General features: G+C 39.4%; 1 protein-coding gene across 7 annotated transcripts in view; it reads left to right on the top strand.

The window, feature by feature from the left end:
* Positions 1–23,835, top strand: part of DCLRE1C (DNA cross-link repair 1C) — an 88,721-nt gene extending 64,886 nt beyond the window's left edge. For all 7 annotated transcript variants that reach the window (XM_053225328.1, XM_053225327.1, XM_027073478.2 and 4 more), the window contains 6 exons: positions 1,794–1,895; positions 4,976–5,112; positions 5,640–5,694; positions 10,199–10,287; positions 10,978–11,072; positions 22,001–23,835. In XM_053225328.1, coding sequence (XP_053081303.1) covers positions 1,794–1,895; positions 4,976–5,112; positions 5,640–5,694; positions 10,199–10,287; positions 10,978–11,072; positions 22,001–22,917 — 1,395 coding nt within the window. In that variant the 3' untranslated portion in view covers positions 22,918–23,835. The remainder of the gene's footprint in view (positions 1–1,793; positions 1,896–4,975; positions 5,113–5,639; positions 5,695–10,198; positions 10,288–10,977; positions 11,073–22,000) is intronic.
* Positions 23,836–25,214: the final 1,379 nt, after the last annotated feature.

Below are 25,214 nucleotides of genomic sequence, written 5' to 3'. Positions count from 1 at the left end.
TGGTGACCTGGTGACCTCAGAGTCACCTGGAGTGAGCCCTCTCTGAGGCTCTTTAATCCCTCTGTAGGGGAAGGAAACAGTTTCATACCAGTAGTTTAAAAAGGGGCAACAGGGAGGCTTCAGAGATGATCTGTGGCAACTTTTCAGGCCCCTTTATTTTTGTTGAGGATCGAAGTTTCTGTATCTCTGTCTATACATCTCAAAATTTAACCTTTTTAGTCTCCTACTTAGAGTCCAGAAAAGCAAATTTGTTCTTACTTCTTGTTAGTCATTAGTAAACGGGGAGGGAGCGGAATAGGCCACAGGATAAGTAAGCAGTTGTGCTTGGATTCTTTTTATACTTGTCTTGGTATAAATTACCCACAGTGATTTGACATTATCCTAATCTGTTGTTAATCAGACTTCAAAATGAGTACTTTTTTTGCCATTTTGTAGTCCTAATATCAACTGAGGTACATGTTACTTACTTTGAAGAGGAGAATTTTTTTAATGTTTATTTATTTTGAGAGAGTTTGGGGGAAGAAAAGAGAGGGAGAGAGAGAATCCCAAGCAGGCTCTGCACTTTCGGCATTCAGAACCTGAGGCAGGGCTCGAACTCGTAAACTGAGATTATGACCTGAGCCGAAATCCAGAGTTGGCTTAACCGACAGAGCCACCCAGGCCCATGTGTAGAAGAGAGTCTTTCATGAAAAACAGACACACTGGTTTAACAATTTAAAACAATAAAGACTACCTTAAAATTCTACAGGTGGCTCAAGTTTTTTTTGTTTTTCTGCATCTGCCCCTCCCCCTGTTAATCCAGTAAAGGGGCGTGTGGTAAGGGGCTTCTGGGTCTCTGCTTCCCACTCCAGCTGTGTTCCCCCCACCAACTGCCCTTACTTACCATGGCATGCGGGGGATGTGTCTTCACAAATCAGTGATTCTTGTTTTCATCTGCTGTGTTCAGCTATATACCTGATATTTAGAATTAAGCTTGACACATAGTAGGCGTACAATAAATATTATTTGAATGACTTGATGGATTGAAGGACAGTAGAGTTGACCTTGAACAACACAAGTTTGCACTGCACAGGTCCATTGATGCGTGGGTTTTCTTTGGTAAATACAGTATTGTATCCCAAACAGTAATGTATGGTGACAGATGGTAACTACTCTTGTAGTGAACATAGTATAATGTATAGACTCACAGAGTTGTCTAAGCACTTACATTGTACGCCAGAAACTAATGTAACGTTGTGTGTCAACTATACTTCGATAGAAAAATACAGTGCGGTACTCTAAGTGTATTTTCTCTTTCTTACAATTTTCTGAATAACGTTTTCTTTTCTCTAGCTTGCTTTATTGTAAGAGTATGGTATGTGATACATATACGAAATATGTGCTAATGGACAGTTTATGTTACTGGTAAGGCTTCTGCTCAACATCAGCTGTTAGTAGTTAAGTTTTTGGGGAGTAGAAAGGTATGTGGATTTTTGACTGTGGGGGCTGGCGCCCCGACCCGTGTTGTTCGGGGTCAGTTGCATCAGCGTGATTCAGTGAAGTCCACTAATTGGGCGTCCAGAATTTTTTATTACCACCACCAATAGGCGCTAAGGCTGACTGGTGCAAATATGATGTTTGTACTTTGTTGACGTCCTGACAGGATGCCAGGGTGCACTGAAATAACCAAAAACTAGGTTTCAAGAAAGAAGAGAGAGTTCACTAAGTGGATAATTTGCCATAATTAGCCTTGAACAACTTCTTTATAGAAACTACAACTCAAACAACATGTTCATCTGTGTTATTTTCCTCAGGTTCATGTGGACAAATTAGACATGTTTAGGAACATGCCTGACATTCTTCATCACCTCACAACAGACCGGAATACTCAGATCCATGCCTGTCGCCATCCGAAGGTACAGAGTATAAACTGTGTTTCTTATTGTTGGTGTGATGCATGAAAAGCAGAATTTTAGGTCCAGAAGGCACCCCTGAAATCCCATTTTCTAGGCCCTTCAGTTTACACATGTGAAAACTGAGGCAGAGACCCGACGGCGTTAGCCTGAGGCCGTGCACTGAGACATTCCAGTGCTCCTTGCCATGAACCACGTTAGCAAACAGACACAGACCCCCAGGGTTCTTTCTTTTTTTTTTTTTAATAATGTTTATTTATTTTTGAGAGAGAGAGAGAGAGAGACAGAGTGGGAGCAGGAGAGGGGCAGACAGAGAGGGAGACACAGAATCTGAAGCAGGCTCCAGGCTCTGAGCTGTCAGCACAGAGCCTGATGTGGGGCTCGAACTCACTAACTGTGAGATCATGACCTGAGCTGAAGTCGGACGCTTAACCAACTAAGCCACCTGGGCGCCCCCAGACCCCCAGGGTTCTTAATGAAATATATCCATATACATTTGATACATATTTATTTGTAATGAGTTATGTAGTGACTAATGTATTTATCATGAAATTAATATGTTAGTGCTTATGATTTAAGAAAACATTTATAATCCATTACGATATATGTTTGAGACTCATGACCTATGTGCACATTTGTAAACTACTTTTCTTCTACTCATTTGAGATAAATAGCTAGATATAACTTTGCTTCAGATTTTGAAATAGTTTTATCTCTTACTAGTCCAATTTCAAATGAGCATTTCTAGGTCTTTGCAACTCATTTGTTATTTATTTTTGTTATTTTTAAAATTTTTTTATTTTTTAAAATTTACATCCAAATTAGCATATAGTGCAACAATGATTTCAGGAGTAGATTCTTAGTGCTCCTTAACCATTTAGCCCATCCCCCCTCCCACAATCCCTCCCGTAACCCTCAGTTTGTTCTCCATATTTATGAGTCTCTTCTGTTTTGTCCCCCTCCATGTTTTTATATTATTTTTCTTTCCTTTCCCTTATGTTCATCTGTTTTGTCTCATAAAGTCCTCATATGAGTGAAGTTATATGATTTTTATCTGTCTCTGACTAATTTCACTTAGCATAATACCCTCCAGTTCCATGTAGTTGCAAATGGCAAGATTTCATTCTTTTTGATTGCCGAGTAATACTCCAGTGTGTGTGTGTACACACACATACACATATATATATACTATATCTTCTTTATCCATTCTATATATATATATATATATATATATATATATATATATATATATATATATATATATATAATACATCTTCTTTATCCATTCATCCCTGGATGGACATTTGGGCTGTTTCCATACTTTGGCTATTGTCGATAGTGCTGCTATAAACAAGGGGGTGCATATGTCCCTGTGAAACAGCACACCTGTATCCATGGATAAATGCCTAGTAGTGCAATTGCTGGGTCGTAGGGTAGTTCTATTTTTAGTTTTTTCAGGAACCTCCGAACTGTTTTCCAGAGTGGCTGCACCAGCATGCATTCCCATTTTTGTTATTTATTTTTGAATGCCGCCCTAGAACTCCCTTCATTTATTAAAAGCCCTTCTATTATTAAATGTCAGGCATTAAATTTTGGATTTGCCCTCAACATTTTGTTTCATTTCATTTTATATAGTCATTCAGCATCGCAAATATTAAATCATGATCTTCAGAAGCTGGGGTTTGCATCATAATTTTCCCCTAAGATTTCAAATATCTGAGCAATCGGATGCTGAATAATTTTTATTTTAGTAAACACTGCATTTATATACTTAAATACTCATTGTGGTAGTAACATTGGGTCCGTCACCCAAAAACCTAACGTAAACTTGATCAGCCCTAAAGTAAAGCATAATGTAAAAAAAAAAGAAAGAATTCTTATCTACAGCATGGAATATTCTACTTCAGACCACTGTAGGATAGCTACAAGGTAAGAGATTATTTTGATAATTGGTAAGCTGCATATTATAACTCGAGTCATCAGTTTCATTCTTTTGTTTGTGTGTCTAAACACACACACACACACACATACTCATTGAATTTACGGATGGATCAAAGTCATGTACATACAGAATAGCAACTATTTTGTCCCTTTTTTTTTTAAAGTTTATTTATTTATTTCTTGAGAGTGCACAGGGGAGCGAGATTGAGAGGAGAGACTCCACATTGTCAGAGCAGAGCCCGATGCAGGGCTCAGACTCACGAACCATGAGATCATGACTTGAGCTGAAATCAGCAATCAGGCACTTGACTGACTGAGCCACCCAGATGCCCCTTATTTGTCCCTTTTCTGTTGGACTTGTAGCCTCTGGTCCTTACAAGCCCTGTAAATTAGCATATTTCTCTTTGCTCTGGGTTTTCTTGCATCCCATGAAGTAGCTAAATTGGCAACGGTCACTCCTGCCACTTCCCGCATGGCTACCTGCCTTGAAACACTCCTTCTAGCGGCTTCGTTCTTAGGTCACGTCGCCTTGGGAGTACTGCTCACGGCTCAGGAGTACTGCTCGCGGCTCGCAGAGCCCTGGTGCACCCCTGCAGCCCTCCTCCTCCTCAGCACACGCACCAAAGGCCCTTGATGACATTTGGTCTGCACTGAGTGCTAATGGTTTTGCAGGACCCCTGTCTAAACGTGATGTCTTTGGGAAAATAGTCCCATTGTCTTTCAGCTTTTTTTTTTTTTTTGCTTTATTCTCTAACTGTATTTTGAAAAAATTGGATGATCGGTAGCCTGTATTCACAGTTCCCCCAGTTGTATAGTAGTGTCCTGTTTTTAGTGTATGGAGGGGGAGCCGAGCACCCCTGGTGAAGGTCACAATGTGCGTTGTGGTTACTGTGGCCTCATTAGTCTCAAGTGTAGATCAAATCTCCCACATTTTGTTTTTCTTTCAGGACATTGACATTTTTGAAGAGTCCAGGCCAGTTCCGCAGAATGTTTCTAAATTTGGAATTATCTGATTATCTCCTCATGTGTGCTTTTTTATTTCATATCTGTAAACTTATCACAGCATTTGTTTTTGAGACCCTGCCCACAAACAGATTTGTTGAAAACGTGGAACTGTTTTTCGGTTTTTGAAATCTTTTTAGGCAGAAGAATATTTTCATTGGAATAAATTACCCTGTGGAAATATTTCCAAAAATACAATTCCACTCCACACAATCAGCATTAAGCCATCCACTATGTGGTTTGGAGAAAGGACCAGAAAAACAAATGTAATTGTGAGGTAAGAAAGCAGCAATGTCATAGGTCTTTTGAGAGAAACCTTGCTTTTGAGGCAAATTATGTGCTTTATTTTAGTTTAAATGCAAAACTAGCCTAACCCAAAGAGGGGGATGTATTATAATTGTGGAAAATGACTTCTGAAATTTAAACGCTAAAGAGGTTCTGCTTCCAAAACCTGTCTCCTGTCTAAATTTCCTGAGGTCTGCTCCAGTGGGTGGCTCGAGAGTGAAGGCATCTTGTTTGGCCTCACTTGGGAGTGAGTTGACATTGTGGGGAACTAGAAGCCCTTGGTGGAGCTGAGGGGCATAATGATCAGCATATTGTAGCAACACTTCCTTAATATTGGGTATTCACAATGTCCACAAATCTTTATGTTTCTGGAAAGAGGTCCCTCTTGTCCCAGGGAGAAACCCTTGATTATAGGGTGATTTCATACCGGAATAGCGTAAGATGGGAAGGCATGAAATTTAAAACGTAGCTTAGTTTTGATAAAAGACCTCTAAATTTTGTGTTTTCCTTTCCTTTTAGGACTGGAGAGAGTTCATACAGAGCTTGTTTTTCTTTTCACTCTTCCTACAGTGAGGTAAGAGGATCCCACATCTTCAGAACCCCATTGCCAACTACTTCGGTGTCATTCATGTTGGATGGCAGCAGTCTAACCCCTTGGCTGCCAGAGGGATCTCTTTTTCTGTTGCTTAAGATTTGTTGTGGCTTTTCTGAAAGAAATTTAGGGAAGATATCTCAGTAGATGAGCTGTGTTTACCAAGCACAAAGGAAATTGCTATTAGCACCTGTTTTCAGCCTAAACACAGAAGAATTCGTATGATTAAGGTTTTCTTCCTGTCTTGCTTCCTGCATGTATTTTAACTTCCCCACTTCAATTGTTGTTTTCAGTCGTCATGAGAGGATCATAAATCCTTTTTAATTTTAAAATTTTATTGTTATTTTTTTAAGAGGATCTATAAAGCTTATCCGAAGGAGCACTATAGATAAAACCATTATGGGTGGCCTTAAGGTGCTGTCCAGAGTTTTGGTCTCTTCTAAAATTTGCGCTGGAAAGCTATTTAAAAAATAGTCCTGAACATTCAGCAATTGGGGAAGAATCAAAGTGACTGAGATAAAAACCTCGTCCTTAAGAAGGATGTATACTGTATTAGAATGACTCAGTTGAAGAAGGCCTATTAAATGGTTTTGTTAGGATCCTCTTTATATAGGAAATTGACCTACTACAGTGGAAGTTGATACGTGTGATTTATTTGCAAACTCCTCACGCACTTACAAAGTAAATGCTAGCATCTTCTAAGTGCTGAGTTTTAGTAATTTTGTGTATGTGTCAGGAAAAAAAAGGTATATAAAAGCAGACTTTGAATGACACTTTAAGTCACACATAATTTTAGTTTGACCATTGCAGCACTTAAAAATTGATTTCCCTGGGGGCTCCTCGGTGGCTCAGTTGGTTAAGCTCCGACTTTGGCTCGAGTCATGATTTCACGGTTTGTGGGTTCGAGCCCTGCGTCAGGCTCTGTGCTGACAGCTCAGAGCCTGGAGCCTGCTTCGGATTCTGTGTCTCCTTCTCTCTCTGCCCCTCCCCAACTTGTGCTCTGTCTCTCTCTGTCTCTCAAAAAATAAATAAATGTAAAAAAGAAATTAAAAAAAAATTGATTTCCCTGGTAACTATTATTTTTGTATTTGGGATATGTGGTTACAGCACTGCAGCAGTGAGCCGTGGATGTGTTAATGATTTGAACAGGTGGATTCTTCCAGAGCTCCAGGTAGTGGCATTCTTATCAAGTCAGCCATAGTACTGTAAATGACTAGCATATTATCAAAACATCACAGGGGCGTCTATGAAATATCTGACCTTACCTTTCAGGTGCAAATAGGTTATCCAAGAGCAGCTTGGAAGGAATTCACTGTGATGATAGATTTTAGTTAATGTGTTCTTCCCCCATTTTATCCTGAAATCTCATGTTGTTGTCAGAGTCCCCTCCTGGGGATCTGTCTTTGGTTGGCATCGGGCTCAGCATGGGGGTCCCTTCCTGTCCATCCTTCAATGGCTGGTATCCTTGCTGTCTCAGCCACGGGGCAGGTGTCTCGTTGGTGAAGAGCGTAGGCCTTACTTCTCACTCAGGGCTACATCTGGCCCCTTTCACTCCTTCGGTGTAGTTAGCACCCAAGTTGGGAAGCATAAGCTTTCCTGGGATTTGATGCAATTACGTTCCAATAAGGAGATATTTCCCTGGTGTGTAAGCAGACACGAAGTGGCTGAACGCCCTCGCCCCTCCCCACTCCCCCTGGGTCAGCACCAGTGATCACACACAGCGGAGGGTCGCTTTGAGCTCTGCGGTGGGGAGACCTGCTTTCCCGAAAACTCTATTCATAAGCCTATATCCTAAGTATAAATCATGCTGAATTAGATTTATAAACATAAATAGATTTAAGGATCATTTCCTGTCAGTTTTGTCTAAATACAGCTGATTCTCCTTATTTGTGGATTATTTCCAGGTTCACCTGTTCACTAAAATTTGTGACCCCAAAATAATAGTCACAGCACTGCATGGCTGTTTGCAGACATGCCTAGCAGAATGGTGGGAAAGGGGTTAACGACACGCATATTCCCAATTTTGGAATTGGGTGGTACTTACCCTCTCCGCTCAGCTCAGGGCTAACAGGTGTCCTTTTGCAGTCGGTTTAGCGCTGTGGTGAACACACTTCTGTGCTTTTTGCTGGGGACTTCCTGTTTAGAACAGCCCCTAAGTGCGAGGCTGGGGTGCTGTGTAGCGTTCCTAAGCATGCACAGAGGCAAGGGTGGGCCTTATGGAGAAAATACGTGTGTTTGATAAGCTTTTACAGACAGGAGTTATGGTGCTGTTGGGTATGAGTTCAATAGTAATGAATCAACAGTACGAATTAAGTAGGTGTCTTTAAACAGAAACCCACAGAAAACAAGGTGATGCACTGATGGGCTCACAGAGACACTGTGACCAGAGGTCCACTGGAACCTTTTCTTTTCCTCAGGAGTGTGGTTCAGTGTTTGCTAATTCTAATGTTTTTTAAGTTTATTTATTTTGAGAGAGAAAGGGGGGAGGGAGAGAGAGAGAGAAGCAGAGAGACAGGGTGAGAATCCCAAGCAGGCTCTGCACTGTCAGCACAGAGCCCAATGTGGGGCTCAAACCCATGAACTGGGAGATCGTGACCTGAGTGGAAGTTGGATGCTTAACCAATTGAGCCACCCAGGTGCCCCTAGTGTTTGCTAATTCTAGACCTCGAGAACATAACCCCTGCAGGTAATGAGAATGGACTGTGTTTGTGAATGGTTTTAAGGCAGGCATCTGATGTGACGACATCAGCTTGTACAGGTGACAAACGGTGGCTCTCTAGTGGGTGTCTGTTGTCTCCTGTGGCCACTTCATTTCTAAGTAGAAGCGAATCATTTCTGGTATAGGTTGACATTACTTTCTTTATCCCTGTTGCCTTGACAAGCCTCAGATTTCTGCTAGCCTCAGCTTTGAATTAATTATACAAATCGTAAAAGTTGTGGGCCGGTAAATAATAGTTTCTGTTTGCATGCCTGCTCTGAAAGTGCAGGAGAATTTGCTTATGAAATCTATCTGAAGAATGAAAGGGTCTTGTTTTCCTCTCCTGTTTTCAGTAAGGTATTATTGATAATAATTATTATTATTAGGAGTTATTGATAATTCCTAGATTCCTACCTCTTTTGATTTGGTTCTTTATTTGAAAAAGTTGTTCTGGGGTGCCTGAGTGGCTCAGTCAGCTAAGTGTCTGACTTCAGCTTAGGTCACGGTTATGGGTATGTGCTGACAGCTCAGAGCCTGGAGCCTGCTTTGGATTCTGTGTCTCCCTCTCTCTCTGCCCCGCCCCAGCTCTCTCTTTCTCTCTGTCAAAAATAAACATTAAAATTTTTTAAATAACAAAAAAAGTTGGGTTCTAATGATTACTTAGAACTCAGCCTCCCCATTTGCAGAAGGGAATAAAAAACCTTTGTGTTGTCATTATTTTTTTAATGGATAATTTTTTTTAATGTGCTTTCAGAGTTTTGTTTGTTTGTTTTTTTAATGTTCATATGTTTTTGAGAGAGAGACAGAGACAGAGCACAAGCTGGGGAGGGGCTGAGGCAGAAGGAGACACAGAATAGGAAGCAGGCTCCAGGCTCTGAGCTGTCAGCACAGAGCCTGATGCGGGGCTCATACCCACAGACTGCGAGATCACGACCTGAGCTGAAGTTGGACACTCAACTGACTGACCCACCCAAGCGCCCCTGCAATGGATAATTTCATTGAATGTTAAATATATGCCAGCTTGGTAACAGGCCAAGCACTTGACATGCGTTATCTCATTTATACTTCTAGATGAAGACCCTAACACTTAGAGACTTTCGGTAACTTAACCAAGATCACGAGGTCACCAAGATCAAATAAATGACAAAGCTGAAACTTGTCTGGGTTATAGAGTTGTTTTGAGGAATAGCGGCAGAGTTTCTCTGTCGAGCATTCTGAGCTTTGCAGAAAATCAAGTTATTCATGAAATTTCTGCATGTAGTTGTCCTCTAGAGGAAAACATTACAACAAATCAAGCATCCTGGAAGATGTAATTTTATTTTATTTGTTGGAGAAAAGAAATGTAATTCGAAGAGCTTGCTTTTTTGTGTGTACTAAATACTCCACTTAATTCTAATTTACTTGAAGGGAATTTGTTAATTATGGGTGACTTTCTTAGACAAGGAAACTAATGCACTTTAAAGAAATAGAGAATCTTTGAGTTCCATTAGTCAGTGATTCTTAGTCCTTTCTGTGGAACAGAATCACCTGAAGAACATTTCAATATCCTGAATCCCAGGCCCCACTGTAGCTGAGTATCAAAAGGACTTTTGGGCATGGGGTCTCAGAGTTGGAGATTTCTTTCTCCTCTAATAGAGGCCCCCAGGTGATCCCCATGTGCAGCTAGTAGTGAGAACCACACCATGAGAAAGTTCTGCTCTTTCTCCTGGCCTCCCTTTTGTTTCCGTCCAGAATACCCACATTTTTCACCGCAGAGATAATCGATCCATTTTATTTTCCTTCTTCTAGGTTAAAGATTTCTTGGGCTACATCTGTCCTGTGAATGTGTATCCCAATGTCATTCCAATAGGCACAACTATGGATAAAGTTGTAGAAATGTGAGTAATTGCTACTTGTGGAACTTGTGTCGTTGAACACGATGGATGCAGAGGATAGTTTCGGGTCTGAGAACAGGGGCCAGGACATAAGATGGCTGTAAATACGTGTCTGGTTGGGAGCATGATGGCTTTCTTCCAGTGGGTATGTTATAGATAATCCTAAAGGCTGCTGGGAGTCTGGAATAAGGGCACAGTTGGCATTGAGGCCCTCAAGAGAAAGGGCAGGCTGTATTTACACACTCTTGTATTTTATCATCACTGTGCCTTAGCTTCCAAACTCTAGAGTGAAGAGATCAAATTTGAGATTTTGTAAGAGATAAGTCAACGCCATTAAACAGGTGAGAGTAATCAGCTAGCCATACTGTATTCCCTGAATGCCAGGTGTCACGGTAGTACTTAATAGTCTTGCAGAATAGGGAACTGCTTTTCTGTAAAGCAAGAGCAAATACATGGGTTTTGATTTCCCTTAATCCTACAATTAGATAGCTATGTACCAGGTTGTATTTAAGTGCTCATATTTACCACTTAATTATAGTGAAGTGGTTTTTTAATTATTAAACATGGCTCTTTGGTTTTTAAAAGTAGTTATATGATTTTTCCCATGGCCAAGTTTTTATAATCTCTATAAAGTATGCTTACATTCCAGTAGCTTTCCCAACAGGAAAAATATAATGTTCATATTCGTTTCAGCTTAAAGCCTTTATGCCGATCTTCCCAAAGTACTGAGCCAAAGTATAAACCACTTGGAAAATTGAAGAGAGCTAGAAAAACTCACCTAGACTCAGGTAAGAAAATGACCCTGGATTCAGAGGTGTGGGTTTCAAGGCTACTCTGGCCTGGTGAAAGCTGCATTGGGCAGGGGTGGGCCGGGGACTGCTGTCACTCAGACTTGTTCCCATGGTCTCAGGAAGTGCTTTGTCTTTCTCCAGCCTGTGAAATCAGGAGTCCAATCTCCTTCACAGGTTTAAAACGGGTGACAGAGAGAACTGTGCCTGTACTGAATGGTGTTCTCAGCTTTCTGAAAGTAGGCCTTGTGGTTTGTATAGGCCATAAGGACAGGCTGGGCTGTTAATCTTGGAGATTTCCTTCAAGATACTAGTAAATGCTGACAGTGGAAACTTTTGCCATTTCCAACCAGATTGACCAGCAGAGCTTATACGAACAGATTTCCTGTACTTTGTCACCTTCTTCCATTGCTACTTTCATTTTCCAGGGAAGAGCAGAGGTAACCTCTGAGGAATTTAGAACTTGAGATTCCAAATAAAGATCTGCTGCTTTACAGCAGCCAGATTTTGTGGTTAGGATTCTGAATTTGCATTGCTTTGGCGGAAAGTCACTTACTGTACCATGTAGCTAATACATGACCAAACAGATTAGGTAACAGGATTGTATTTATTAAACAACTACTGTCTATGGCAGGTATTGTGCTAGGTCCTTTACATACACTACAGCTAAACTTCAGCCCACCCAAGGGGTATCATCCCACTTTTTACTAACAAGGAAACTAAAGTTTAGAGGTGAAGGAAGTACCCCCAAGGCCTAGCCAGAAGTAAGTGATGGGGCTGGGATTCGAATCCAGTCCTGTGTTTCCCATCTCCATTTCAGCATTTCCTCTCATTTAGAATCAAATCGAAAACATTTAGATGCAAATTCCAGTACTGATTCTAGAAAACCAGTTGTATTTTTAGATGTTGTATCTATCATGTATGGCATCGTATAATCCTTCTCATATGTAAACTTAATTGTAGGGTTTTTTTAAAGCTTTACCAAAGTATAATTGATATACTATAAATTGCATGTTTAAGGTGTCCAATTTGATACTTTTACATATGCATATATGAGAAGCCATCACCATAATTAAGATCAGGAAAATAGCCATTACCCCCAGGTTTCCTTATGGCACTTGTTAATTCCTCCCAGCTGTCCCCCACCCCCTGCAGTCCTCTTCCATGCCAAGGCAACCACCGATCTGCTATCTATCACTGTACATTAGTTAGCATTTTCTAGAATTTTATACTAAATAGAATCATACAATATGTCTGGCTCATTTCACTTAGCACATTTTAAAATTTATTGATATTGTTGGATGTATCAGTAGTTTCTTTTTTACTGATGGGTAGTATTCCACTGTGTGGATATACCAGTTTGCTGATCCATTCACCTCTTGTACATTCGGGTTGTTCGCAGTTTTTGGTCATTACAAATAAAACTATGAACATTCAAGTACAAATCTTTGTATGGACGTATGCTTTCATACCTAGGAGTGGGTCATACGGTAGTTGCATCCTTAAGAAACTGCCAAATTGCTTTCCATAGTGGTTGGACCATTTTCCATTCTTGCCAGTTCTCTTGTTCTACTTTGTTGCCAGTATTTGGTGTGGGTAGACTTTCTAATTTTAGATATCCTAATGTGTGTGCAGTGATATCTCATGGTTTTAATTTGTATTTTTCTAATGTCTAGTGAGGTTGAACACCTTTAATGTTCTTATCTGCCATCTGTGTACTTTCACTGGTGAAGCATCTGTTTAAATCTTTATCCATTTTTTTTTTTAATTTGTTGCTTTTTTATGGTTGGGTTTTGAGAGTTTCTGGATGTAAATGCTTTATCAGACTCTTAGCAGAGTCTTTTGAAGAGCAGAAATTTTAAATGGTGTTCAATTTACTAATGTTTACCTTTTTTTTTGTATTGTAGCTAACTAAGAACTCTTTGCCTGACTCATGGTCACAAAGATGATTTTCTCCTCTATTATCTGGTAGAGGTTTTTGTAGTTTTAGGTTTTACATTTAGGTCTGTGGTCCATTTTCTAGTTATTTTTATGTATACGGTGCTAACTACATATTCAAGGTTTTTTGGTATTTGTTTTTTTCCTACAGACATTCCAGACATTCTAGAACCACTTGTTGAAAAGACTTAATCTTTACTGAATTGTCTTTGCCCTTTTCTTGAAAGTCAATTGACAATATATTTTTAATTTTTTAAATGTTTTTATTTTTGAAAGAGAGAGAGAGAGACAGAGTGTGAGTGGGGGAGGGGCAGAGAGAGAGAGACACAGAATCCCAAGCAGGCTCCAGCCTCTGAGCTGTCAGCACAAAGCCTGACGCTGGGCTCAAACTCACTGACCGTGAGATCATGACTTGAGCTGAAGTCGGACACTCAACTCTGACTGATCCACCCAGGTGCCCCAATTGACAATATATTGAGGGTTTACCTCTGGACTTTTTGTTTCGTTCCATGATTTCTATCTTGACATCAGTACTGCCCTGTCTTGATTACTGTACCTTTATAAATTCTGAAGTTAAGTGATACAAGTGGTTGAACTATTTTGTTAGTTTTCAAAGTTGTTTTGGCTATTCCATGTCCTTCACATTTCCATATGAATTTTAGAGTCTGCTTGCTATTTGTATAAAAATGTCCACTAGACAGAGTTTGGGATTGTATTAAATTTGGGAAGAACTGACAGCAACATTGAGTCTTCAGATCCATGAAGATGGTATCTCTCTCCATTTATGTAAGTCTTTGATTTTGCTCAGCATTATTTTCTGGTTTTCAGTGTATAGGTCTTATATGTCTTTTGTTAGATTAATCCCCAGATATTTCATTTTTTGGATACTATTGTACATTATATTCCTTTTCACATTTCAATTTGTTACTGGTATATAGAAATACAATTGATATTTGTATTTTGATCTTGTATCTTCCAACCTTGCTAACCTCACTTACTAGTTCTAGTGATTTTTTGGGTAGATTCTACTTCATTTTTACATAGATTATCATAGTGTGTCTGAATATAGATAATTTTACAGTCTGGATGCTTTTATTTCTTATTCTGATTGAACTAGCTAGACTTCAACTATAATATTTAATAGAAGTGGCAAAGGTTGATGTCACTATCTAGTTCCCAATCTTGTGGGGACTGGGGGAGAGGGAAGCATTCATTTTCTCACCTTTAAGTATGATGTTGTGAACTTTTCATTGATGTTTCTTATCACATGGAGGAAGTCCATTCTATCAGTAGTATTCAGAGACTTTTTTTAATCAGGAACGGATACTGGATTTTGTCAAATATTTTTCCTGCATTTATTGAGATGATCATACAGTTTTTCTATTTTAGTCTGTTAATATGGTGAATTACAATGATTGATTTTTAAGTATTAAACCAACCTAGCATTTCTGGAACAAACCCCATTTGGTTGTGATGTATTATCATTTTTAGCTATTGCTCAACTTGATTTCCTAAACTTGTGTTAAGAATTTTTTTCTTCTGTGTTCAGGAGTGATATTGGTCTAAAGTTGTTTTGTCTTTTTCATGCAATATCTTTTGTGGTTTTGGTATCTTTTGGTATCTGGATACTGTTGGCCTTCTTATTGTGAATTGTTTCTTCATACTTTATTTTCTGCAACAGTTTATAAAGAATTAGCAGTATATCTTTCTTAAATGATAGGTAGAATTTACCAATGAAGCCATCTGGGCCAGGAGTTTTCTCTGCAGGAAGGTTTTTAACTACAAATTCAATTTGTTTAATAAGTCGAGGGCTATTCAGGTTATTTTTTCTTGAGTAAGCTTTGGTAATTTATATCTTTCAAGGAATTTGTCCATGTCACCTAAGTTGAATTTTTTGGCACAAACTTGTTCACAATACTCCCTTGTTATCCTTTTAATATCTGTAGAATCTGATACCAACTGTCTCACTCCTGACATTATTTGTATCTTAGTTTTTCTTGATCAGTCAGAGGTTTGCCAGTTTTACTGAGCTCAAAAACCCAGCTTTTTGTTTCATTGATTTTTTTCTTTGTTGTGTTGTTTTCAATTTCACTGATTTCCACTCTGATCTTTGTTTCTTTCATCTACTTGCTTTTGGTTTATTTTGCTCTTTATTTCTAAATTTCTTAATGTGGAAGCTGAGGTTATTGCTTTGAGACTTTTTTTGTCCCTTAACACAGGCACTTAGTGCTGTAAGTTTCTCTCTTTAGTTGTTATCTCACAGATTTGACTTGTGTTTTCATTCCATTCAAAATATTTTGATTTTTCTTTTGATTTCTTCTTTGCATGGATTATTTAGAATAAATGGGTTACTGAGTTTCTGAATTTTGGAGGATTTTCCTGAGATAATTTTGTTGTCCGATTTAATTTTGGGGTTAGAGAAAATGCTGTTATGATTTTTACTGAGATTTGTGGTCTGGAATAATGGTCTGTCTTGGTAAATGTTTCACTGTACTTGAAAGAACTATATATACTGCCGTTGGGTGGAGTGGTGTACAAATATCGGTTAGGTCAAGTTAGCTGATAATGTTCAAATCTTCCATATCCTTGCTGATTTCCCTGGTCTACTTTGCCCTGCAAATTATTGAGGGAAAGTTGTTGAAATCTCCCATTACAGTTGTGGGTTTGTTATTCCTTGTAATTCGATCACTTTTCGCTTCATCAGTTTGAAGCACTGCTATCAGGACACACATGTTTAAGATTGTTAAGTCCTCTTATATTTAGGAAATGACTCTTAATCCTGGTAATATTCCTACCTTTGAAATATACTTCACCAGATGTTAATATAGCTACTAAACTTTCTTCTGATTAGTTAGTATATGTTTTTCCATCTCTGTATTTTTAATTTGTCTTTATATTTAAAGATGGGTTTCTTATAGGCAGCATTTTGGGTCTTGTTTTCTATAGCCAGTCGGGTAACTTCTGTCTTTTTATTGGAGTGCTCGGTCGGACCATTTATGCTTAATGAGATTACTAATATGGTCAGCTTTAAATATACCACCTTGCTGTTCCCTCTACATTTCTTCTTTCTTTCTGCCTTCCTTTGGATGGAGTAACGATAGATTATATTTAATTTCTTGTTGGTTACTGGCAGTAACTATTTTAGTAGTATATAGTATACATCTTTAACCTACCAGAGTGAAAAGTTAGGACAAATATTATTCTAGTATCATACAGTATAAGAAACTTAAGACACTGGTCCCACTTCCTCCTCACAGTCTGTGCCATTATTGCCATACATTTTATTGTTAAAAACCCCACAATACTTATTTTTTCTTTAACCTGCCAGTTTTTTAAAGCTTTATTGCAGTATAATTTATATACCATAAATTTCACTCTTTTTTGGTGAACACTTCCATCATTATTACTAGCAGACTTGTGCAGCCATTTGCCACTAATTTCAGAGCATTTCCATTACTCCAAAAAGAAACTGCCCATTTCAAGTTACTCTGCATTACTACCTCCCGCTTTAGGCAACCACTAAATCTATAGATTTGTCTCTTCTGGACATTTCAGGTAAATGGAACCATACAACATTTGGTCTTCTCTGCCTGGCTTCTTAGCATGTTTCCAGAGCCCATCTGTCTTATAGTATGTATCATTACTTTTTTTTTTTTGGTCGCATTTTATTTATCCATCCACCAGTTGATGGACATTTGGGTTGTTTCTGCTTTTTTAGTTATAAATGATGCTGCTTTGAATATTTGCAGACACGTCTTTGTGTGGACATAGGATTTATTTTATTTGGGGTAAATAACATGGGAGTAGAATTTCTAGGTTATGGTGAGTGTGGGGAGGGTGGTCTCAGTCTGCCTGAGCTGCCATAACAAATACCTCAAACTGGGTGTCTTAAATAACAGACATTTCTCATAATTCAGGAGGCTAGAAGTCCAAGATCAAGGTGCTGGCAAAGTGGGTTTCATTCTGAGGCCTCTTCTCTCGCGTGGCTTATTGGCCACTGTCCTGGTGCTGTGTGCCGACATGCCGTTTCCTGGGGAAAGGCATGTGCTGGGGGAGAGGGCTCTCTGATGTCGCTTAAGGACACTAATCCTATTGGATCAGGGACCCATCCCTATGAACTTACTTTAATTACTTCCTTAGAGTCCCCATTTCCAAATACAACCACACTGGGAGTTAGGGTTTCAACACAGGAATTTGGGGGCAGGCACATTTATTCGGTAACATACACACAATAAATCTGTTTTAGCATTTTTTTAACAAGGAGAAATTATTTTCCAAACTGAACACACTTTTTGCTCCCACCATCTATAAGGATTCCAATTTCTCTGCATTGTAGCTCGTACTTTTCAATTATAGCCATTCTAGTGGATATAAAGTTGCATCTCCTTGTAGTTTTGATTTGCATTTCACTACTGATTTCAGCTTAAGTCATGTGCTTTGATGCTCTTGGCTGAAATGTCCATTTCACATCTTTTGTCCATTTTTAAATTGGATTATTGGTCTTATTACATTGTAAGATTTCTTTATATCCTCTGGGTATATCCCCTTTGTCAGATAGGATTTGCACATATTCTTTTCCAGTCTACGCCTTGTCTTCACTTTCTTGATGGCATCTGTTGAAGTGTGAGAATTTAAGTTTTGATTAAGTCCAATTTATTTCATTTTTGTCTTGCTGCATGAACTTTTGCTGTCCTAAGAAACTATTGCTCAATCCAAGATCATGATTTGTACCCATGTTTTCTTGATCATTTCAGGATTTTGGCTTTTTTCTTATTGACTGTATTTTCTCCCCTTTCTGCTTGTCTGGTAATATTTTGTTGGATGCCATATTTTCTGAAGTTTACCTTGTTAGGTTCTGCATAATTTTGGATTTCTAAAAATATTCATGCACTTTGTTCTGGCATGTAGTTAACTGGCTTGGAACAGTTTGATCCTTTTGTCTTGCTTTTTATCTTTGTTAGGTAGGAGCAGGGCAGCATTTAGTCTGGAGTGAACTCTCCCCACTCCTAAGGCAAGGCCCTTTTAGTGCCCTTACAGACACCCTGTGAATCGAGGGCTTCCACTCTGACTGTTGGGAACAGGCACCCTGGCCTCAAGTAGTTACCTCAGTAGGATGCACCGATCAGTCTGCCGAATGCTAGAGGGCCTCTCCGGGCCTCTGCTCTGTAGACTCCAACCACCTTGGCTTCCTGACTCCCAGTCACCTCCTCGACTAAAGTGCCCATGGGCTCTATCTGGGTGTACCCTTCCTGCCTGGAAACAGTCACCAAGTGAACCGGGGCAGTCTTAGAACTCACGTCATTTGTTTCCCATGCTCAGGTGTCATTGTCCTTCACTGCCTGAGGTCTACTTTCTTGAGAGCCTTTGCTATATTTTGTCTGGTTTTTTAGTTGTTTCAGGGGGGAGGTAAAACGTAGTTCCTGCTATTCTTTCTTGGCTGAAAACAAAATCATTTTTAGCTTAACATTTTGTCCCTTTATGCACCTACCCAGATGACACATTTTTGTTGAATATGTATTTTTTTTTTGATTGGGCCACTAGTTTGAGTTTTCAAATTGATGTTTGTTTTTCCATTTTATTGTTTTAGCTTTTTTCCTTTTGTTCCTTGTTGCTTCCTTAGTGTTTTTATTCCTTGTTAATATAGTAATTTTTATAGCTTTTATTTGTACAGGTCTAGGTCTCTGGGCAACTCTTTGGCATCAGTCCCTCTAGTAGGTGTTTGCAGATGTATTTTGTAAGCCACTGGGGCCATGTTCGCTTCAGTCCACATGTGTCACTGACTTTGGAATTCCATCCTGAGTGCTTTAAGGTCTGGGGTGCTTTCTAGTGTGCTGACCAGTTTTTCCAGTTTCTTTACTTTCAAATCTTGGGGCAAACCCAGGAGTCCTTGTCAGCCTCTTTGAAAAGCATTTCAATAAAGCACTTCGTGCTATTTTTTAAATCTACATAATTTAGTAGTTATCAGCTATTACAATTATTTCCCTAGACCAGTTTTATAAAATCAGTTTTTGTTCTTATAAATTAGCAGCTACCCATGGCAGCTAATTGAGAAAATAGTTATATAGAACCTCACAACTCTAAGTTACTTTGAATAGTGTTTTAATGTATTTCCTCCCCCTCCTTCATATATATAAATATCTACAGAACTCAGAGGGACATTAAAAATGCTTAAAAATGGGGCACCTGGGGGGCTCAATCTGTTAAGCACCTGACTTTGGCTCAGGTCATGATCTCAGGGTTTGAGTTTGAGCCCTGCATCGGGCTCTGTCAGCATGGAGCCTGCTTGGGAGTCTCTGTCTCACCCCCTGCCTCCCCACCCCCACCTCTCTTTCCCTCCCCTGTTTGCACTCTCAAAAAAAATTTTTTTTATGTGTTTAAAAAGAGGTGGACAGCAGTCCTGAAGTCGGGACCAGGGCCCCTTACGCAAGGGCTGTCTACCACCTTCTGTAAGAGCAGATAGATGCACACAGGCTGAAATAAACTTTTTTTTTTAAATTTTTTTAATGTTTATTTAGAGAGAGAGAGTGAAACAGAGCTTGAGTGGGGGAGGGCCAGAGAGAGGGAGACACAGAATCTGAAGCAGGCTCTGAGCTGTCAGCACAGAGCCCGACGAGGGGCTCGAATCACAAACCCTGAGAATGTGACCTGAGCCGAAGTTGGACGCCCAACTGACTGAGCCACCCAGACGCCCCTGAAAAACTTTTCATTGGGAAATTTTTGTTATTGTTCAAAAACAATTTAACAGCTGCATACTTTGCATTATGGCTATATAATGATGTATCGGATCTTTGTACGCTTAGGTTAACAACCTATTTTTAACTTTTACAAATATTGTGATGAACAACATTGTACATAAATCTGTTTCACACTTCTCATTGGGTTAAATTGTAGAAATTAAGGTGCTTGCGAGATGATGTCCAGTTCTCCAATATGGTTATACCAAGTTATACAGACACAGATAGATACTATCTGTGAATTATAACATTTGTCCTTTTTAACATTGGGTTTAAGTGTGTTTATCAGCTTGTATAAATACTACTAAGGATTTTAACACTTCTTAGTGTTCTATACCTTTCCGATTTCACGGAGAAATCATTGTGTCAGAATTAACTTGATAGTATAGTATAGAAACTTGTTTTTCAATACATACAGATGGATTGATGGGAAAAATGTACAGATTATCTTACAGCTGAAACACACCGTGATACTGTTAAACTTAGGATACAAAAGTATTTCCTAAAAAGTTAACTTTGGCTAAAACAGATCTATAATCTGTATGTTGAAATGAAGCCCCCTATCTTAGAGATCAGGCTGATTCCAAATACAGTACTAGACGTCTTAGTCACTTTAAGTCTTTCAGAAAAGGAGAGCAATAGTTGCTTAAGAATTACACAGAGCCAGGAACCATACTGATCTGGTTTTGACCAAGTGTATGATGACCTGTCTTCTCCAGACCTGTCTCCTTCAGAACATGGGAGCATGATCCATGGGAGCAGGACTACTCTGTGGTCCATTTTTTAAAAACCAGCTCTTAAAAATGTAGTGTTTAGCTACATCCTTGTATCACTGGGAACACTTATCTTTTTAGGTGGGTAGTTATAAGACAATACTAGAACAATTAAGTTGCCATAGACTGTCTCATGAGCATTTAATCTCCTTCTCGGGTGCCATTAAAGACCAAGAAAATACTTGTTTTCCCCCATTACAAGCCTTCTCAATTTATGGTAATTTCACTCTCCAAGTAAGGTTTCCTGACTTTAAGATTTTAAGTGGAGGGGTACCTTTGGTGCCTCACTCGATTGGGCATCCGACTCCTGATTTTGGCTCAGGACGTGATCTCACACTTTGTGGGACTGAGCTCCATGTGGGGCTCTAGGCTGAGCAGGGAGCCTGATTTCCTTTCTCTCCTTCGGCCCCTCTCCCTCCTTGCTCACTAAAAAATAAAAATAAGTAAAGAAAGTAAGTGAATTGGGCTCATTATATTGCTAATGCAACATGCTTTTAAAAAAAAGTACATTTGTTGACTTTGTTCATGACACTAAATGTGCCTTATTCAAAGTAAACCCCATTTGGCACATTTAGTTGAAGTTGATCTAATCCGCATTCCCCTCAAGTATCTGTCACCCAGCAGTGTGCACTTAGCCGACTCAGGCTGCTATGACAAATACTAGAGGCTGGGTGACTTAGCAAGACATTTCGCACAGTTCTGGAGACTGGGATGTCCAAGGTCAGCGTGCCAGCAGATTTGGTTCTTGGAAAGGGCCCACTTCCGGGGTTGCAGACAGTCTCTCCTCCTCAGTACACACTCAGGAGCCTTTCCACAGGCTGTCCATGCATGAAGAAGGAAAGTGAGAAGTTGGTCTTCCTCTTCTTACAAAGATACTAATCCCATCTTATATCCCATCTCCAAATACCATGACATTGGGGCCAGCGCTTCAAATTAGGAACTTTGGAGGACACAGCCCAAGACATGTACCAAGTAGATATCAGTAAAAACTAGAAAATGACTTTTTATTAAATCAGCCAACTCATGATCTACTTTTTGCAGAGCATACAGTTTGCAAACCTGGCTGATGAACAGAATCACATACAGAACTTAAAGTGAAAATTAAATTACTGGGTCCCACCTTTAGGGATTCAGTAGATCTGGAATGGGATACAAAGCTGTACTTTTTTTTTTTAAAAAGCTTTCCAGATGATGCTAATGTTCAGCCAAGTTTAAGAAACACTGTTACAGGCATTGTGGCCTTATTTGGGGAACACAGATCAATATTCTCAACCTTAAAGTCTGGCATTAGTTGAAGGGTGGTAAATTGTTCAGATTACGCTAAGAATAAGGGGCCTTTTTCTTAGAAGAGGGACACGTTATTTGCAGCTCCACCAATTGAAACTACAGCTACATGCTACAAATTGGATTTTAAATTAAAAGCACAAATTGATTCCCTTTGCATACTCTGTTTCCCATACATCTGTTGTGTTTTTCCCCACAGAGGAGGAAGATGACCTCTTTGATGATCCTGTGCCGTTACCGCTAAGGCACAAGGTTCCATACCAGCTAACTCTTCACCCTGACGTGTATCTAATGACTGCAGCTTCCCCAAGCCAGCCTGAACAAGAGAGACAAAGCACAGGGTACAAAGAGACTATGCACACCTTTCCTTTGGCAAACTTTATAGAATGTGAAGAATCCAACAGCGAAGGTGAAGAAGAATTACAAACCCCAGCTTCATCTCAAGAAGACCTGGGTGCTCTCACACATCACCAGCAAAAGGCTGATGTAGAAGTACCACAGTGGGAAGTGTTCTTTAAAAGAAATGATGAACTCACAGATGACAGTTTGGAAAACCTCCCTTCTTCCACAGAGGCAGGGGGCTCTCAGTCGCCAAAGATTTTTAGTGACTCTGATGGAGAGTCAACTCACATCTCTTCCCAGAATTCTTCTCAGTCAACACACATATCCGAACAAGGGAGTCAAGGCTGGGACAGTCAATCAGACACTGTTTTGTTATCATCCCAAGAGAGAAACAGTGGGGATATTACCTTCTTGAACAAAGGTAGCTATAGACCAAGAATCAAAGAGAATATTCCTGCCTCTCAGATGGAACAAAATGTACTTTGCCCAAAGGATACTTATTCTGACTTGAAAAGCAGAAATCAAGATGCAAATATGGCTCCTAGTGTTGGAGAAATAACCACTCGAAGCAGTGGGAAACACATACCTCAGGAAAAAAGGCTACTAAATTTTAGCACCAATGCAGATTCCCAGAGCTCCTCTGATTTTGAAATTCCCTCCACACCAGAAGCTGAGCTACCTAAAGGAGAGCATTTACAGTATTTATATGAGAAGCTGGCAACAGGGGAGAATATAGTCACTGAAAAAAGAAAAAGCTCATTCTCAGATACTTAAAAATGAAAAACCTTGCATTCTAGAGCAACCAGTAGAAAACCTACACAAAGAGGTAATGGTCAGAATCATAATGGACACGTCAGAATGGAATATTTAAAAATGTTCACGTAACCTAAAACAAGGCAGTAAAGGGGAAAAAGAACAAAAAATAGAGGTAAAAAGCAGAAAATAAGGTAGAACTAAATCCAAACATCAATAATTACATTAAGTGAAAGTGGTCAACACACACCAGAAAAAACCCAGGGAAAGAAACAGAACGTTTTTATATGCTGTCTCTAAGAAACTCAATTCAAATGATGCAGGCAGGTTAAAAGTAAAGCCTGGAAAAATATATCTAAATACTTCCACTACTTAAAGCTGGAACGACTATATTACCATCAGACAAATGTCTCACAAAAAGGTCCAGTTCACTAAGAAGACACAATCCTACATGTGTATGTTGCTGCAACAGCTTCAAAAGAGAGAAAGCAAAACCAAAGGAGAAACACTAATGCACAGTCGAGCTGGGAACCCTACCTGTTCCTCTATCGGTAATAGAATTAGCACACAGGAAGTGAGCAAGGCTATGGAAGAACTCCATGGCACCATTAACCAACTGCAACTGACACAGAACATTCCACCCAACAGAGAATGTTCTCAAGCACCATGGCACATTCACCCTGATAGATGGCTGCATCCTGGGTCATAAAAACTCTTAAAAACAATCAGCCCTTATTTATCTCAAAAGGTCACTTCTGAATGCTGGTTTGAACACAAAGGTAAAATGAAAAGGAGAGAAATTAGGACCCAAAAGAAAAGAATGAAATGGCAAAAGTGTGTGTTCTAGTTGTTGGATTTCCTTAAAGTCTGTCAATGGATTACGTTTTTATACAGCTATATATATAGTTTAATAAAGTTCTATTAACAAATATTCATCAACACTTTGGGTATGCTGACATTTTATAGATTAAGGAAGCAAAGGCACAGATTTTCCTTAAAACAAATTTAAGTTGGAGTCTCTAAATCAATTTGCAGGTCAATTAAACCAACAATGATATGCATTATCACCCTGCTGCACTGACCCCTTCTTTCTAACGCCACAGATACTCCCAGTTTTTAAGTATTCTCCAGACTGTGTGTGACTGGGGTAGAAATACAGTTATCCCATTTTACCCATCTCTCCTACGAGTTCTACAGCCTGAAAGCAAAGTGAATATAAAATCACTAAAGAGACCAGTAGAGATTACAGATCACTGAGTTTCCAGTCGTAACTACAACAGGCCTAATACACAAGCCCAGAGACTTCATTTTTAATCTGTAGTTCTAAAAATTAGTTACACTTCATTAATAAGTCATGTAATCAAATATAACTAATTTCACTGACACTAAAGACCTCATCTTAATAGTATAGCTTATAATCCAAGGTGGGGACTCAGTACATGCCTGTAAACATCCTTCTGAATATATTAGCACTGTATAATCACATCATCCATTTAATATTACATACTGCCATATTTTGTTTTATGAGAACCTGGCACAATAAATGCCACGTGAATGAATTTAAGGGCTAAGAGCACTAGAACAGACTTTTGATTAAAAAAAAAAAAAAACTTGCAGGGATCACCAAAGACTACAAAAGTACAGGTTTACAGTACAGAATTACAGCAGATACTTACATGTGGTGCTTACTCTGTGATGATAGTTCTTTTACACACTGGATATTAACTCCATCAATGCTCATCACCACCTTTTGAGGCAGGTTAAGTTTATTCTTCCCACTCACAAATGAGGAGGCTGAGACACAGAGAGGTTAGTTCACATAGCTGAGGAGGAGTGAAGTCAGGACTGAAAATACAGGCAATTCAAGCTCGAGAGTCCATGCTCTTAGCCACTATGCAATAATGCCTCTCAAAAAGAGCACAGGTAGGGGTAGGATTAATTATAGTGGCTACTCAATTTTTACTCTAAGAACTGTAAAGTATAAAGGAAAAAGTGAAAACAAGTTTCAAAATGCCAAGATACATGACAGAAGAAATGCAGTGGCTAGCCACATTTGCCTGAGAGAGGAATCCAAGACTTACAGTTTGTTTAAACTAGCAGTACGAAATAGAGTCCAGTATAAATAGGTGGTTTACTGCCCCCGAGCCACGTGATCTTGGGTATGTTCATGTTACCTAACCAGTCCTGACCCCTTCCCTTTGCTGCGCTGTAGGGCTGGCAGCACCGGCCTCATGGGTTTATGAGACGCACAGGAACGCAGATAAAGGGCCTGAGACTTGCTCCAAGAATAGGAGCTTTAAGTCTAACATTCCCCTGTG

This window comes from Acinonyx jubatus, chromosome B4 (assembly GCF_027475565.1).
Source record: "Acinonyx jubatus isolate Ajub_Pintada_27869175 chromosome B4, VMU_Ajub_asm_v1.0, whole genome shotgun sequence".
Lineage (NCBI taxonomy): Eukaryota > Metazoa > Chordata > Mammalia > Carnivora > Felidae > Acinonyx > Acinonyx jubatus.
The sequence above is the reverse complement of the archived record's forward strand: the minus strand, read 5'-3'. Positions and strand labels throughout refer to the sequence as shown.